Source organism: Passer montanus, unplaced genomic scaffold, assembly GCF_014805655.1.
Source record: "Passer montanus isolate IOZ18808 unplaced genomic scaffold, ASM1480565v1 scaffold12, whole genome shotgun sequence".
Taxonomy (NCBI): Eukaryota; Metazoa; Chordata; class Aves; order Passeriformes; family Passeridae; genus Passer; species Passer montanus.
In genome coordinates, this window is record NW_024358722.1 from 863,164 (window position 1) to 880,943 (window position 17,780).

General features: G+C 39.2%; 1 protein-coding gene across 1 annotated transcript; it reads right to left on the reverse strand.

The window, feature by feature from the left end:
* Positions 1-792: 792 nt before the first annotated feature.
* On the reverse strand, positions 793-16,553 carry SLC30A6 (solute carrier family 30 member 6). The gene is made up of 14 exons (XM_039697998.1): positions 16,480-16,553; positions 13,721-13,807; positions 13,032-13,116; positions 11,966-12,008; positions 9,873-9,938; positions 9,358-9,438; positions 8,094-8,129; positions 7,210-7,304; positions 6,395-6,443; positions 4,481-4,600; positions 4,009-4,111; positions 3,655-3,702; positions 3,019-3,087; positions 793-2,005 (listed from the first exon to the last, which is right to left on the reverse strand). The coding sequence occupies exons 1-14, from the start codon at positions 16,480-16,482 to the stop codon at positions 1,508-1,510; spliced, it is 1,383 nt and encodes a 460-aa protein (XP_039553932.1). The 5' UTR covers positions 16,483-16,553; the 3' UTR covers positions 793-1,507.
* Between the last annotated feature and the right edge of the window lie 1,227 nt (positions 16,554-17,780).

Consider the following 17,780-nt stretch of genomic DNA (forward strand, 5'->3'; position numbering starts at 1 on the left):
TACACAGAAAAAGAAAAACAAATCCTCAGCCAGTGAAGAGGCCACAGATCTTTAAAATCCAAATGAAGTCTGTTTTCTCCACTCAGACCCACATAAGATAGATTTCTCCATCAAAGCAATTATCTTCAGTTAACATAGTATCCTTGGAATCCCTGAGATACTACAGCTCCATGTAACCACCTCATGGAAGTGGAATGCATAATTTAGCACACAGATGAACAAGGTGGAAGCCAATATATAGCACCCTGAGTTGCAAGTGGAACAACAGAAATGGGAAACCCATTTCTAGACAGCCAAGAGATGCAGAAGAATGTGCAGAGGAGCAATTGTAATGTAGATACTACAACAGAAAAAAAAACTGAAGTATTTCTAAAAGGCCTGTCCCTGTTGTCAGAGCAGAGAAGGAAAAGACAGTGATGAGAGGGAAGAGCTTTCTGAGAAAGGCCCTGGAGAAATGCAGACACCTCAATGTACAGTAGGACAGTAATGCAAAAGCAGAGACAGGTTAAGTGGTCTTGCTCCAAGTGTGCCCCAAAAGTTAAGCACTCCAGCAGTGACTACAAACTCAGCGATCACTGATCTGTACTCTGGATATAAACCAGGAATATAAATTAATTACTTTTGCCCCTGGAACTACATTAAAAAAATACAAAGAGGAAAATACAAAGTCACAATCAAATCATAGAATACTCTCCATAGTCAAAAATGAAATACTGGCTTCAGAAACAACAGTCATCTGATGTGTATCCTCAACAGGGTTATTCGTAAAAAAGAGGTGCTTGTAAAATCTTAAGTTTTAAGTATTTTATTTCCCAGTATATTGCTAAATAATTTTGCAGTTAAACCAAAAAGTAAGAAATATCAGAGATGAGTATGGAATACTTACAACTAGAAAATGGTTGCTGAACCATCTGAATTTCTATAAAAGCATCAATAAAAATGTAAAAACACGCTCTTGCAAGATCAATTACAACCTGAAATGCCAGATTGTCTTCACAATGGCCACAACATGAATATTGATGGATTTTTGCAATCAAAAACTAATTGTGATTTGGCCCAAGCATGGCTTAGTACAACAATCAAACACGTCTGAAAATTTGGACTTGTATTTCTGCCATTTCCTATTCTCTGAGCTATTCAGCATCCAGTAATTCTCATTAGAATAAAAAAAAACAAACTACCTGGTGACAATTTTATTCTCTTACGGAGTTGTGCTGCATCTCAATACATTCTTGGATAAATGAAGAAAAGTGGATAAAAAAGATGAGTAGAAATAGACACCCTATAAAAACTACTTGTAAAGTATTGTAAATCTGCAAAATATCTGTGGCATTACACAGGCTACTGCTGATGCAAAGGAAGAAACTGCTATTTAACCACTTCATGAATATGAACAATGCACTTGTTCCCAGCCATTCAGAATGATGTGACATTCCAAATGTTCATAAAAATTGGGTAATAAAAGAATTAAGTCAATACCCTTAAGTATAATAAATAATGGTGTTTATTATGGTCGGGGCTGACCACGAGCGTTTGTTCCATATCTGCCTGGGACATTTGCAAAACCAGTTCTGAATCCTTGAGCTGCTCCAATTCCTGGTATTCCAAGTCCTTGATTGAGTGCACTGCTGTAGGGTGCAGATCCATGATTAAAGCCCAATCCATAGGGCTTTGTCTGAGTGTTTAGAAGGATGACTGGATTCACATTTTTGCCTGGTGTGTTGAAAGAAAATTCTGGTGGTGGGCTGCTGGGCTTAGCTGGAGTGGAGGTAACAGGGTTCAAATTGTCAGCAGCTTTCAAAGATGGCATTGGAATAACGTGATGATCCGAAAGGTTCAGAATATTGTTTGCAATAGGCACAGATGATAAGGTAGGTCTGATCCAGTCATCTTTGAAAATCTGAACAGTCAAGGTAGAGACCAATGTGTATAATCTGTTAGTGACATGGGCAAGTACCATTTGCTCATTTGCATCTCTCCGAATTCGGACATGGACTGATCCAGCCTAGAAAGTGATAAAAACAAGTTGGCTGTTAATTATTACCCCCATAAAGATTCTCCACATGCATTCAAGAAGAGGAAAATTATCCTGCAGAGAATTACACAAAGACTTTTTGCAGTGGAAACTACAGTCTAAATTAAGAACCTTATTATGGGATACATTTTGATCTTTCCTAATGTGTTGCTTTCTTACGAACATAGCAAGATGATCATTCAGGAGAAGTGAGTCAGAACCAATCTATACAATACAACATGTGTTGGCAAGAAAGGCAACAAATGGGGGGGAAAAATGGCTCAAAAGAACAAAGTACAAAGTTAGGCATAAGTGGCAGAACAGTAAAGTGAAAGCTAGTTTTACATCAGAAAGAGAGAACAGATGCCTTTTTTGTTGTTCTAAGAAGGGCAGCATACTGGAAGAAACCAATGAAGAAATTTTCTAAGAGTCTTACTTTTCCAGCTGTCACAAAATACCTGCATCAATTTAGGAATAACCAAGTTCTGCGTGATCATTTTGTATTACAAAATATACCCCTTCATTTCTTTCAGCTTACAGAATTATTGGTACAGAACTGTAATTATTTTGCTCTACCTTCTCCCCTAGAAATGCTGAAAACATATGATTCTACTATCTATCGTAGACCTTTGGTGCTTGAAGGGTTACACTTATTTCTCTCTTCCTAGACAATTTACACTAACACACCATTTCAAAAAATATTTTTTCCATTGTTTGTCATTTTCTTCACTCCAAAATACAAAAGAAATTGTACAGTTGCAAAAATGCATGCTTTAAGCCAGAACTGCAGTATACATTAATAACATTAACCAACAACAAAGCTTTAAAAAAATGTAAAGGACAGAGGAAGAGAAGTTTTGCAATAAAGCACATGGTCTGAGTACTGACTCCATCAAATTTTTTTACAGTTAATATTTCAGAAAAAATATCTTATTTTATGTAAATTAAAAAATTAAATAGTATCTGAAAATGAAGCCTAGAAATATAATAAAGGCATAACTTACCAAAGTGCCAAAACCTAATGTCCAGAAATGTTCATTTCGAACTTCCAACACACCATCCAAAGTTGAAACCTAATTTTACACAAACATCCACAAATATGAAAATAAATTAGAAGTTTCAGATCCATTTAGAAACATATTTTTATACAGAACTGAATAACAAATAATTTTCAGTAGTGAAATAAAAGCTCCATACAGAGAACAGATGATGTCTGTTAATGTCACTAATACTTATCTACCGCACTTTTGCTACCCTTAAACATCCAAATCCATCAAAAAAGTTTTAAGGAACATATTTCAAGTAACTCTTGCTGCCAAACTGAAGTATGTTCTTAACTTGATATGCTGTAATTCAACAGCTGCCTGTACTCCTTTTCCTCCTTCAACTCACATTTGTAAACCACTTCAATAGTAGCTCAAATTTAAATAAAAACAGCCTGCACTACTTAAATAGATTTGTTCCAGATACCTAAAAGACACTATTCATCTTGGAAAGCAAGATTCATATTTTCTACATGCCGCTAAAAAAAATTTAAAAAATAATTTTAGCAAACTTCTTGGACTGGTCAGAAAAATTCTTCACATTCCTGAATGCTTATTAGCTGTACACATTGTGCTATGTATTATACACTGACTTACCTCTCTAAGAAGTTTATCTAACTGGCCAATCACATGAGGTGGGGTTGTCTTCAAAAAGAAGAAGTAAAGAAAATACAAGTTATAATAAAGATTAACTGGCCCTGTTGAAGTAAGAGAGCCTTTAAGTCTGGTCTACCCACAAAAGAGAGCAATGGCATTTTCATTAAATTCTTATGACTTCGTGATGCACATTTGCACAACCTTTAACATTCTTGTAGCACATCATGAATTCCCATAGGAACACTGCCTATTTGCAAGCTTAAAACAGATTTCAAGCTTTGGGTTTTTTTTTTTAAATGAGGCCATTTAACAAGAAAAACCCACAAAATCTGTTGATTTGCAAGGCTGCCTTACCTGGAGTAGTACTTTCCCACTGTAGACACTCATGGGATACATGGTACCAAATGTCATCAAAGCAATTGCTATAGCAGAGGCTGTGTCCACAGCAAAGTAATTGCTAGGGAAAAAGAGCAATTTTAGAGAAATCCTGGTATTTACATTTTTGAAAGGCAGAACAACTTACTTATGGTTCTTTTTTCGTTCTTTTATATTATATAAACTTACAGAATTTTACATACATTGAAAGGCAGAACAACTTACTTATGGTTCTTTTTCGTTTTTTAATCTATATAAACTTACAGAATTTTACATATACTAATCTCATTTGAACTCTCATTCATCTTGGACAATAGACAGATGCATTCAGAGTTGCAATACCATTCATACAAAATGCAGCTCTACATCAGAGCATTCCTTTATGTAAAAAATGTATTTTTCCACAAAGTGGATACAAAAAGAGCTACTATTTTAAACCAACTGCACATACTTGATTTCAATGAGCATGTATGTAATGCAAAGAGCCAGAGCTCCAGCAATATCAATCAAGACAAAAGGGTTCATCCGTGGCAGAAAGATGCTACTCAATCCTGGGATGATTCCACAAATACTGCAACAAAACAGAAAAAGTAGTTGTCAGCCAGCTGTTCTACTCTGAAATTCCAAAATTGAATTCCAAAATTACACCCATCATTTAGCATTTGACTTCTAACACACCTTGCTGTCATGGCATATGATGAGCACTGTAAAGGCCCCACTAATTCTGCTCAAAGGCTGCTGTCAGCAAAAATTACTCTATGTTTTTCTTCTGGGAACACAGCTCTGTGATATAGCTATATCAGCTGCCTGCAACCCAAATGCTTGGTGGGTTCAATACTGGTATTACAGAGATGTACACAGAGAGAGATTTGCATATCACCAGTCTTCAATCCATCTGCCACCTTGGTGTAAAACTGTCCTGAAGTCAAAGCTAACTAATTCATGGAGTCTTAAAAGAGGAAGAAGACCAGCTAGTTGAGTAAGAGGAGACCAAAAAAATGCATGAGGGAATGCTGGGAAAATTACTTATTTATAGCTATTTCCTGTCAATGGGAGTATGAAGAGAGAAGGGAGTTTCTGTACTTCCCAGTGAATATAAGTGCATGTCATGTCCTGGAAAATTTTAAGGCAATGACAACATGAAATATCTTGTTGCTATGGTTAAAGCAAACTTATGTTTAGACATCATGTGCTGGCCTGCTTCTGTAAGAATTTTAATCAACATAATTATATACAGGTGCAGGTATTTTTTTAATCAGCACTGCTTCACATAACACATCTGAAATAGCTGTATACATACTAATTCAATGGGGTTTTACTTATACTGGCTTAACTGTATACAGGTTATCTCAAAACCCTGTAGAAATAGTATTACTCTTGATCTGGGACTCCTTCAAGTTATCCATCAGTGCTCTTCCCCTTAAAACTGTGTTTCTACACTGATAAGAGGGAAGTTGTGCTACTGTCCGTGATTGGTATCCACTTTTTTTTTTTTTTTTACAATGAAACTTGGCAACCTAATTATTAGTCTTCCAAAAATATTTCACAGATTTTGGTTCTGATGATGTAACATCTTATACCCATACAAAATCAATTCTTCTGTTACCAAGCCAGCACTCTCTGCTCTCCTTAACTGTAAAAAAGATCACGAGATGCAGAAACAGATGGGTTTTGAAGCATACTTAACATGTTTTACAGCTTAGTTTAACATTTTTCTTTTGATACCAACAGATAGTTGGAAGAACGTGTATGGATTAAATAAACTTCCCTGACATCTGACAAAGCTATTTGCAAACAACTTTATGTTGCATTTAGATATCTAATACAAGCAAGACAGTTAACAGACAAGATGAATGATCAACACTGCTTATATCCCTGGAAGACATGGACTTGCCAGTTTCCTGCTGGACAGGTGAGGAGTTTCCATAGCTATGGTTCAGTGAGTTACCTGTTTCATATATCACATTTAAACTCAACCATCTGAATCATACAAAGTAAATAAACATAAATTATTACAAAATATATCACTCAGTAATGCATGCTGTGAAATGCAGCTCAGGTATGTACAGGATAATGCTAGTTTTCCTAGTCTCATCCAAAGAGAATTACATACAATGTACTGAACACATATATTCAAAAAAAAGATACCCATAAAGCTGTATTTCTGTTAGATTGATGTATCTGGGAAATATGGGAGACAATGTTTACTCCAGAGTTCATACATGAGACCTCCAGTAGGTAAAGATATTTTATAAGCTCTAATACAAGTTTATGCCTCAGTACTCCTCCAAAATGTTATTATACACACAAAACCAACACTGCCTTCCAGAAGCTAATGATTTTGAAAAACAAAATAAAGCTTCACCTTCTACTAAGATCTGCAACATGTTCCTGAAGCCAACTTGTACTGGCAGCTGCAAAAGAAAGAAGGTAATAAAGTTACCACAATTTTAAGTACCACTTTAAAGTTACTACATATTAAAGTACACGCAAGTTATATTTTAAGGGAAGAATTCAATAAATACACTGTGAATGAGTAAATATATCTCAACAGATACCCAGGCACTTGAAAAAAGACCCAGATCTGTCTTTTCCAGATAGGAAGTACAACATCCATCTCTCATAATAATCTGAACTGATTAAATACAAATATAATTGCAGGTTATAAACATTATCTTTTATATAATACAGTGTAAAATAGATATTTATAACTATGGACAATTTACAGGGCAATTTACAATTGCAGGAATGACTGCAAACCTGTTTCACAATGAAAAGGTAAAAGAGCTTTTCATTTACCAATGAAAAGGAAAAAAAGAACTATTGCATTAACTTATTTTTTAATTCATTAATACATCCATAAAATGTGTTGAAAGTTTTGGTATCTGTCACATGACCTTCACTGATTGCATTCAAAAAATTGAAAATAAAGGATACAGCAGCATTAAAATAATACTTGGTTTATCATATTAATGACCTCAGACTACTTTAAGCCTTATAAGCAAACTGGAGTTGAAAATCAGATAGCAATTCTACTGCACAAAGTTACATTAACAGAGGTAATAGTAATATACAACCACTAGTTAAGGAAGTTACCAGACAAGTAAGTTATACCTTGATAAAAATAGGAACATTAACATTTTTTTCTGAATTCTTGTTACAGTCTAATTTATCACATACCTTCAGAGACATAAGCAAAAGGCTTATTCTTAATGGAAAGCATTGTAAATAAGTTGAAAAAGAGAGCCACGAAAGTACCAACCAGCAGTCGTCCCCTAGGGAGGGGAAAAAAAGTGTCTTAATTTCTCATAATCAGAGAACATGCCATCAAGCTGTAACTACCAATAACAATATCAAAATATTTTGCTTGGTTTCATTCACTGAGACTGAAAACCAGCAGGATAAACTAGTGTAATACTTAATAACCAGCAGTGTATTATCCTTGTAAGGGTTGTACAAGATCACTGAACTTCGTACATTGTTATCACACAACACTCATAATGTTGAGTAACAGCTCTTAACCAACTGCATATATGCACACACGTATATATTTGCCCTTTGAAGATACAAACACACTGTCCCCTCAGCAGCACAGCTAAGAAGCTTAGCTTTCAATGGAATCATGCAATCCACCCCCAACCTCCTTCTAGAACTACTTCAGCATACATCCCATGTCCCATTCATTTGCCCTGTAACACCTGCTTTACCTCTCCCAGTGTCTGTATAGTCTGAACCCTCTTTGCAAAACCTCCAGTTCCCTGTTGACCACAGCATCCTTCCCCCCCACATACCAGGCCTTCCAGGAGGCCACAAGAAACAGAAGGAAATTAACTAGGAAAAGCAGCAATATGTAGTTAGATCACTATTTGAGAGAACATGAGCATTAAATTTCAATTGTACCTTGAAAAGAACTGTCTGCAGTATAGCCTGCACATGGTTTGAAGCAAATGCCAAGGCACCAAAAGCAACTTTGTACTGAAAGTACTTGCATAACTAATATGTGCTAGATAACAATTAGAAACACAAAAGGACAATACATTTTACATGTCAAAATAATTTCTTACGTGTGTATCTCAGGCTGTTCCAGAAACCGCTCCGCACTACAAGAATAATTGAAAATTTAAGTTATATTCATACACTAAAGCCTTGATACCTGAAGCATGTTTTTACAGTTCTTTAGCATTAGCTGCCATTCATAGACAAAAACTGATAGATACAGTACTGCAAAAAAATGGATTGTTAAATAAACATAGCAACTTTTATAAGCAATAAAAGCATTTCACACTGAATCAAAGCAGATGTGATTTAGACTTCCCAAATATTTCCAAACTGTGCCAGCTACCATGAATGCTGCCTACATGATAAAAATATGCTTGTAAATGAACATGCAAAAAAATATTGCTACTGGCACCACCACCAGTGTTGGTGACCACAACAAAGTCTGAAATTCCTGACTTACAACCTCACACTAAGCAAGGTCAAATAACGCATACATTGGATACTGGGGTGGAGATATAGATCTTTTTTCACCCACCAGTGAGTTAACAAATGAGCTTCAGTTGTAACAGGAAAATCTGCTAAGTTTGTGGAATTTCCTAAAATTGATGGTGGAAAACTTGGAGGTTTTGACAGAGGGTGATTCATTCCAGAGGACTGTCATTTCAATACACTGACCTTGTACTATAAAGTTACTAAGTTGTTAATACAGTCCTTTACACAGAAATTAGAGCACTTGAATAAAATAAGGGAAGGCATAATGTTGCAATTTTAAATTCTAGATGTTAACAAAAGCCTTTTCATCTTTAAAAACAAAAACAATGTTTTAGGCTAATGTTCTGAAATACAATTGCTCCCAAGCATACATGGTATGGCAAATTAATACTTGAACTAACTTTGAGGGAGTGAAGAAGTTGATGCTTTAAACATTCAGATCCTTGATATATTATGAAGCTTCTTGACTTCAAAAAGTAACAGAAGTAAACCCAAAAAACTTTTATTTGTTAATGAGCTCAAAAAAGTCAAGATGCGCAAGGAAATTAATTAAATTAATTACACAAACTTTTGGAAAAAGTACACCTAAAACCATTATATCTTTCCCTAGAGAGCTTTTTAAGAACATTTACCAATTTCCATCTTTACATCTAAAGCCTACACGTAGTGTAGTAAATGTAAGCAAGCAGTAAGGTTTAGCAATATTTTTTTAAAATCTTTAAGTCTTTTCTAAAGTATTTCTTCACATACAGCACTCATAGAATGCACATGCTTTTGGTTGATCTGGACTGTATCTTCATATGTTGAAAAATTAAAGAAAACAGTACATAACCCTACCTTTCTTTCAGTATAAAAAGAGCACCAAGCTGTGCCAGAACTGTAGATGCAAATACAGCTAGAACTTCAAACCTTTCAAACCTGAAATTTGAGAATTAAGTTTAGAAACACTGAACATTGAACAATGCATCCAACAAAATCTTTTCTGTGCAAGAACCAGCAGGATACAGCTACTTTTTCCAATTCATTCAACAGCAGACAGATGGGAAGAAACTGGAGATTTTGTAGAATATAGAATAGTCATTATTTTCAGTTTCTTTTACAGAATAGTCATTATTTTCAGTTTCTTTTAACACTCCACTCAGAGACACCTTAAAATTAAGCATTTCTTAATTCTTCTTCCTGTCCATCCCCTACTCTGTATTGTTCTTTGCACTAAGTCTTGCCCCTCCTCACTTTTAGGCTCTTTCACATACAGAGTATTACTGATGGCTGTTTGGGGATCCAGGCAATGACAGCGAGCAAGGTATGAAATGCTGGATTATCAAACACTACATCTTGTTATTAGTACTTACCCAAATGAATACACTGGGCTGGGTTTCTTCATCATTACCCAGTAGCTTATTAGACATGTTACCAAACTGAAAAAAGGGGGGAGAATTAGACTATGATAAATAACAGCAGCCTTTACAAACTGCATAATCTACAAATACACACTTGAGCCACCAGAACTCAACAAATGAATACAGACACATCTTGCCCTGAACTCAACCTCCATCACTGTCACAGTGATGTTCTAAATGCTCCTCATGTGCTTTCTGAACTTGCCTAGAAATGCTGTAACCAGATAAATGCTGCTTAAATGAGAAGGAAGCTGATAAGCAAGATGGAAGAGTGAAAGAAAAAGCAAAGAAATCTCTCTATTAAAGTCTTCTTTTAGAGATATACCATGAATTTGATTTAGTACTCCAGAGTAAGTCTCAGGCCACACCAAGTATTGCCTTCCTTTTTCATGGTGTAATTTCTCTATGTATGCAGCCAAAACAGATTAACTTTCTTTGGCTGCATCCACCTACACAACCTCTAATCTAACTGGGCATTCACTGACAGCCACAGGTCTCTCTTGCTATCTTCTGTCCAAATTTTTCTCTCATACTGAACATCTAGAATCCCAATTATTTTGGAATCTCCATGGTAGTAGTCAGAATGTTTCAAGGATGAGTACAGTTTCATCTGCCTATTATTCTTCTACTGAACAATTTTTTTCTCTATTGAACAATTTTTTCAACTGGAATCCACATAGATTTAGTGCCATCTGTGCTTTCATGCAGTCCTTTTGTAATTAACAACAATGTTAAATCACACTGGATCAAGAACTCATCCCTACTACTGATGAACAATCACATCCTCACAACTTGATTCTCAGCTGCTTGGAATAAAAAGTAAAAGTAAAAAGAAAGTAATACTGTTCATATACAAAGCCATAAACTCATATTCTCAGTGAGACTATTATATGCAACCAGGCAATGACAAAAAGAAAAGAAGCAGAAATTTACTTTTGCAGCAGAATTACTGAGCATTGTTCTCCCTTACAGCAAATCAAAATTCTTGAAAGAGATTGCTGTGAGTCAGAAAAATCTTCTAGTCCAACCCCTAATCACTCTAAGACAGGAGAGCCAGGGGTGTTCTACCCTCTTCTAAAACTAAAAGAAAAAAGATTTCCATACGAATGGGAAGTACATCAACACTTTCCCCAATTTCCCCAAGGTGAAAAAGGTATTTTGAGTCAAGATGACAAAAATTCAGTAGATACAAAATTCTAAAAGAAAGGCAAGATTCATTACAGTTAAACCTTAATTCTAATGCAGTCACAGATCAATTTTTTTGTGCCTATCCCAACAAGTCTTTTTTTTTTTTCTGCATGTTTGCTGATGTCATTTATGAATGTTTTACTGTAAGTCAGATAAGTTATAGTAGGTAATGGACATATGTGTGACTCAGAAAGCTGACCTATACCTTTTATAAGATAGTGAGAGACCAAGGAAGGTAATGTAGGCTAGTATTTTTAAAATATCTACATTTTATTTCCCAACCACTGCTACCATTCTGTATCCTAGATAAGAAATTAATGTATTTCATGTCTGTATTATCAATATTAGCAAAAGTGTTCAGAACTATCATACTAGAAGTTGTTTTAATACAATTTTGTTAGAATACAAGAAAAATACTGAAAATATCTAATGACCTTATGTGCAGAATACTTGGTATCCAACTTGTGAAATATTTTTGAAATAGAATTACATGCTTCTTGTTTCCTGACGTTAAAACTGAGGGTTACGTCACCATCAGTGACTATGGCATTAGGAAAATGTTCTCAGAAAACAACCAGACAACAGTTTTGTGCCATATTGCTTTATGTTGTCACGTATGTGCACAGAGAAATCTCATGATTGAACTAATCAGTTACTAGTCTTTCTCAACATAGCTATGGTGGGGTTTACAATCTACTTATTGTGTGCAATTTTATACTCATTTAAGTTATATTTAAACCCATTACTGTTTCTATACTGATGACTATGTTACATATCTTTGAACCTGTATGTAAATTTTAAGTGTATAGAAATATACAGACAAAATGAACAGTAAGACAAAATGGGAAAAAACTCACCTGAAAAGGTCAAAGATTGTCAAATATGTGTAAGCAGTTAAAGCTGTAAATAAAAGTAAATATTAAAACTTAATACTTAATTTTCAATGTAAAAATTACTTGTTTTTTGTGCAGCTCTTTCCAATCTTCTACCTACATAAACTGCCTCTGCTGATAGAACAAGTCTCTGTCATTCTAAAGACACCAATATATTTAATGTCATAAGCAGGTTGATGATGGCAATCCTAATTCAACTAAAGCACGCAATAAAGCCCAGATACAAAAGGTATCACATTTGTGACTAAGCTGTGACTTGGAATTTAAGCACCAGAAAGTCAGCAGATCTTCCAGAAACACATCACTTACCAAAGTAAGAGATCTCTTATGCGTGTTATTCCAGTGAAAAGTAGGTTAAACTGAATGTTTTACTTGTTTTGCATCTCTAACCTGTCTTGAAACTGAAAGAAAACCTGCACCAAAAATTAAAAACGAAAAAAGCATTCCATTCTCAGCACAAGTGATGGGAAGCACCTATCCAAAAGCAGAAGTGACACAGAACTGCATTGGGTCTGTCTGATCTGGAGCTCATTTCTCCACAGCAGCCCTCAGTGCTGTGCTTCACAGTGGCAGCTACAGAGGTGGTGAAAACACTCCAGTGTTTTGAGCATTCCTTGGAAGCAAAGAAGTCTTAAGGCTATTCCACACTACAAACATCCTCATTCAACTGTAAGTCAGGGTCTCTGCATGTCACTGGTGCTGCTTGTACAAGGAACAGGTTTGAGGACTAGTAACTCAAAAGTCTACTGGTTTTCAGTCTTAAGGATGAAGAAGCTACTGCAGGAAGCAAATGACCAGCAGGACTGAAAAACTGTGCAAACTTTGAAGGACTTCCACCCATCCAAACTTGTCCATGAAAATTGCTTCTAAGCTGACTGCAGCAAATCCACAGGAAGCACTTTCTGAACCTGGCTGTGCAAAGCCCTAACTCCATGAAGTACTGGATTTGGCTTTTTCAGTCAGCTGGAACACCACAAGCTAAGAAACACATGGTAGTTTGTTATAGTTTCAGTACATGAGAGCCACCTACCTATGCTGTTTGTAGAGCTGCACCACATGAGCAGGAAGCCAATACATATTAAATTTATAGCACCAAACAGTAAAATCTTCCAGGACTGTTGATGAGAATAAATACATATTTACACACTCCAAAATTTACAAGACAGAAATACATCTATCTGGTCTTAGAAAACAATACTGCAGTACTTGGTCATGCAAACAGAACTGGCTTCTCCTCCCTCCCAAAAATTCACCACTCATTTCAGAACAGCAAGCCATTATTCTATTTTTAACTTTACAGATTATTTTAAAACTCATTTATGAATGCTACCATGCTAAAAATACCTTTTTGGTCTACAAAAATCCCACCCATCTATAATATTTGCATTTCATTACAGCACACAGCATCTGAGTTTTGAATACCAACTCATGCAACTTTATATTAGTGGGTTCCTTTATTTGTGCTGAAACTTCGGTCCCAAAAACATCTGAACACATTCAGTTTACAGTTCCACTGAACCCGTCAGATATAATTCTGGAGAACACTAATTCACAGGGAGAACACACAGAAGCTATACAACTCCAACGATTATTTTTTTAAGCACAGCTAGAAAAATTCAAAGAAAAAAATTCATACTATACTTAAGTTAATAGTGTATTTTAACTTACTACAGCTAATGTATTTTTATTACAATTATGATTTTTTTAAGCAACACTTACCCTTCTGTCTGCTGCAACCAACCTAAATTCATGTGTTAACTTTCCAACCAATGATCTCTGTGATTTGCGGAACAGGTGTATTGTCCCCTTAAAAAAAATCAATAGTTTAATTAAAAACTTTATTTAAACCAAAATTTAAATTAGCAAAAAGGAAATCTTCATTTATGAACTATTTTCACAATTATATCAAAGACCACAGTGAACTTTTTGTTAACCAGAAATATCACAAGCTTTAAACTCAACAATATTTTGGTAACTTTAAACTCAACAATATTTTGGTAACCATCTCATGTGGTTTATTATATTAGAATCACAAATGACTTAGAATCAAGCTTCATTTAGACATAATCCAGAAATCAGGTTTACTGGAAAAGACACTAAAGTATCACCTAAAGAGTGGGTTTTAACTTCTATTTAGATGAAACTACTACAAGACAGCTGGAAAACACAAATATTTTTCTTCATCAAAGCACACTTCCCACCCAAAGGCAACGGATTTATTAAACAGGAAAATACTGTTTATAGATCTATAAAGGAGAACCCACCAGAGAAGTAAAAACAATGCTGGTGATGTTGTAGACCCGAGGCCAGTAACAAAATGAAACACACCAACAAAACGAAATATACCAACAAAACGAAATATACCAACAATGATTGTTGGCTCTGACTTAACCCAAGGGGCTGCTACACCGCTCTCCTGCAAGCCTGACAGGGAGCAGACTACCAGAGAAATTCACCTGCCATGACACTTGTTTCCCTTGCCTCGGAGGGTCCAAGCTGCTGGTTGTCCTCTGTTCTGCTCTCCCCACAAAGAAGTAAGCTTGCCATGTGAAAAACCCTTCTGATTTGCAATAAAAATTTGTGGAGCTGACTTAACCCAAGGGGCTGCTACACCGCTCTCCTGCAAGCCTGACAGGGAGCAGACTACCAGAGAAATTAATCTGCCATGACACTTGTCTCCCTTGCCTCGGAGCTTCTGGTTGTCCTCTGTTCTGCTCTCCCCACAAAGAAGTAAGCTTGCCATGTGAAAAACCCTTCTGATTTGCAATAAAAATTTGTGGAGTTGTAATGGATGGTCTGTCATCTGCAGCAGTTTGGGGCCAGATTAAATAAGGTTTGATTCTAAGCTATCCCACTTTAGCTGCCAGCAGAAGGCAAAATGACATACTAATGGGTTCTTCACCAAAATTAATTCAATTAACTTTCACACATTTTGTCAACAGAGCTGCATTACATATTATCTAAGAAATACAAGTGTGCCATGAATTAAACCTTAAGCACTACTACATATCGCAAGTTTAGCTCATATGGGACAAAACACAGGCTTACTCTTACTTACTCTTTTCTTTATTAGCAAATCATTACATGATAATTTTAATTCTTAATAGACACGTGCAGGGTGCCAGAACACCTTGGAAAGCTTTTCAAACAGGCAGTGGACAGCCTGCTTATGAAAGCTGCTGTCTTACAGAATCACAAAGAATCACAGAATATCTGAATTGGAAGGGACCCACAAAGATCATAGAAGTCCAGCTCCTGGCCCTGCACAGGACACCCCAAGAGTCACACCATGTGCCCAGAGCACTGTCCAAGCACTTCTTGAGCTCTGTCAGGCTGCTGCTGTGATCACTGCCCTGGGGAGCTGTTCCAGTGCCCACCCACCCTCTGGGTGAGGAAACTTTTCTTTATATCCACCCTAAACCTCCCTGACACAACTCCAGGCCATTCTCTCAGGTCCTGTCACTGGTCAGCACAGAGCAGAGATCAGTGCCTGCCCCTCCTGTTCCCCACTGAGGAAGGTTAACTGCAGTGAGGGCTCCCCTCATCTCCTGAGGCTGAACACACCGAGTGACCTCAGCCACTTCTCACACGGCTTCCCCTCCAGACCCTTCACATCTCCGTAGCCCTCCCTGTCAGCTCTGCACCCAGGGCTTTCCCATACTGCTGGCACTGTGTCACTGCCCAGCCACACCATGCCACACCTCCCTGTTTACAAAGGATGCCGTGCATCAGAGCTGTGTACTCGGTGCCACAGGGGGCCCGTGCAAACCCAGGCAGGTCACAGCCCACCCCTGGAACAGCTCCAGCTCAGCACGGGTTGCCCCTTGGCAGGAAGGCATCCCTAGATCCCACAGTTCTGCCGAGAGCTCGGTGCGGGCAGGGCGGCTGCCCCACACCTCAGCCGGCCCCTGAGGCGCTGGAAGAGCCCCAGCAGACGAGATTGTGCAGCCAGCGGCACTGACTGCTCCGACAGGTGACAGCACCTCTTACGGGCACCGGTGTCACCCCAGCGGGGCTCAGCACGACAGGGGCACTTTTCGCCGCCCAGACGAACAAGCACACGCGGCGGTCGTGCCCCAAAGATCGGGTTTTCGTCTTTGTGAGGCGAGCCACAGAGTGACAGCCCCGACCCCGGGGAGCAAGCGCCCTATAACCTGTTTGTCCTGCGGCGAGTGCCAGCTCCTGACCCATGTGCCGCTGAGGAAAGCTCCGAGGCTCAGACCGCGACCCCGTTCGAGAGGCAGCCCCGGCACAGGAGCCCCCACGGCCCCGACACCCGGCCGCGGCCCGGTGCCGGCGCTGGAGGGGCGGGCGGAGAGCCGCGAGGGGGAAGCACGGCACGGGCCGCGCCCGCCCGATGCCCCGCGGCGCCGCCGCCCCGGCGAGGGAGCGGGCGCTGCCAGCGGCCTCCGCACGCCGTGCTGCACGCAGGACTTTCCTTCCCCTTTCCCTCCTTGCCCCCAGCAGGGGCCACTCACCATATTACTCCCCGCAGCGGAAGAGACGGCGCCATGCGAGGCCGGAAGGGGCGGGAGAGGTTCCCGTCGCCGCGGCAACCGGCGGGCCCGGCGGGACACGTGGCGGAAGCGGCGCCCGCCGGGAGCCCGCGGGATGTGCCGCCCCAGCCGCCCTTCCTCGCTCCTCCCCAGCCGGCGGCAGGCTGACGTGGGGACCCGCCGTGGGGTGTAAAGGTCTTGTCTGCCGCTCGTCTGCCCGCTGCCTGCGGGAGCCCAAGGAAAGGGATTCCACGGGTGGAACCATCGCAGACCTACGGTCATCACAGTCCAGCCTGGACCGAACACCACCGTGTCATCTAGGCCATGGCACTGGTGCCACGTCCAGTGTTTCCTTTAAACACTTCCAGGGATGGTGACTCCACCAATACCTACAGCCCGTTCCAATACCTGACCGCCCTTTCTGTGAAGAAATTCTTCCTAGTATTCAACCTAAACCGCCCATGGCACAGCTTAAGAGTTTTGTAGTCCTAGGCCTGTCACAGTCAGTCACGATGCTCCACTACAGCAATTCCACAAGGATGGATTTGCTTCCCAGTACGAGCATTCCTTCCCCCGTCCCCACGGCCAGCCGCAGTACCCGGCGCTAAGGGCACTCGGGACACAGCCTGCAAAAGGCACTTCTTTTCCCCAGCTAAACCCCCCAAGGACAGCAGCTCTCCAAACTACAGAGTTATGTTGGAAATGCAGTCACTGTGCGCTGAGATTCCCAGAAGCGCTCCCGTGGCTCTGGATCCGGTGCACATTAGAAGCATCGCGGTCCAGAGGAGGGATCCGCACGCCGTGCAGCCCCATCCCGAGCCGGCTGCTATCCAGAGCGGGCTTGGAGAGGATTCTGGCACTGACCGCCGCTCCCGAGGCTCGGGAAGGCCGGGACACAAGGTGCCAGCATCCCGCGGGCTGAGTGGCCAGCAGATGGCTTCACTGTGCCCAGAAGCTCCTGTCAGGAATGCGTACGGCAGGACCGCTTTGCGTGGGAAGTACAATGAAACACAGAACAGAAATCATCTTGGAAGCTCGGATAGCTCTTAAGAAAATTTGTGCTGCAAAGTTGCGATCCCAAAGTTGCACGGGATTGAATGTACTGAAAGATTTATTCACAAAACAGCTTATTTGTTGTTTATTATTATTTGCAAAGTAAGTGGAAAAGAGAGGAATAAAAATTGAAGCAAGATATTTTATTAAAACATATTATTGTGCCTAGGAAGAAACTTGGAACAACCTTCTGTAACACTGCCTTAATCTTTGTTCATTTAAAGAGTCTA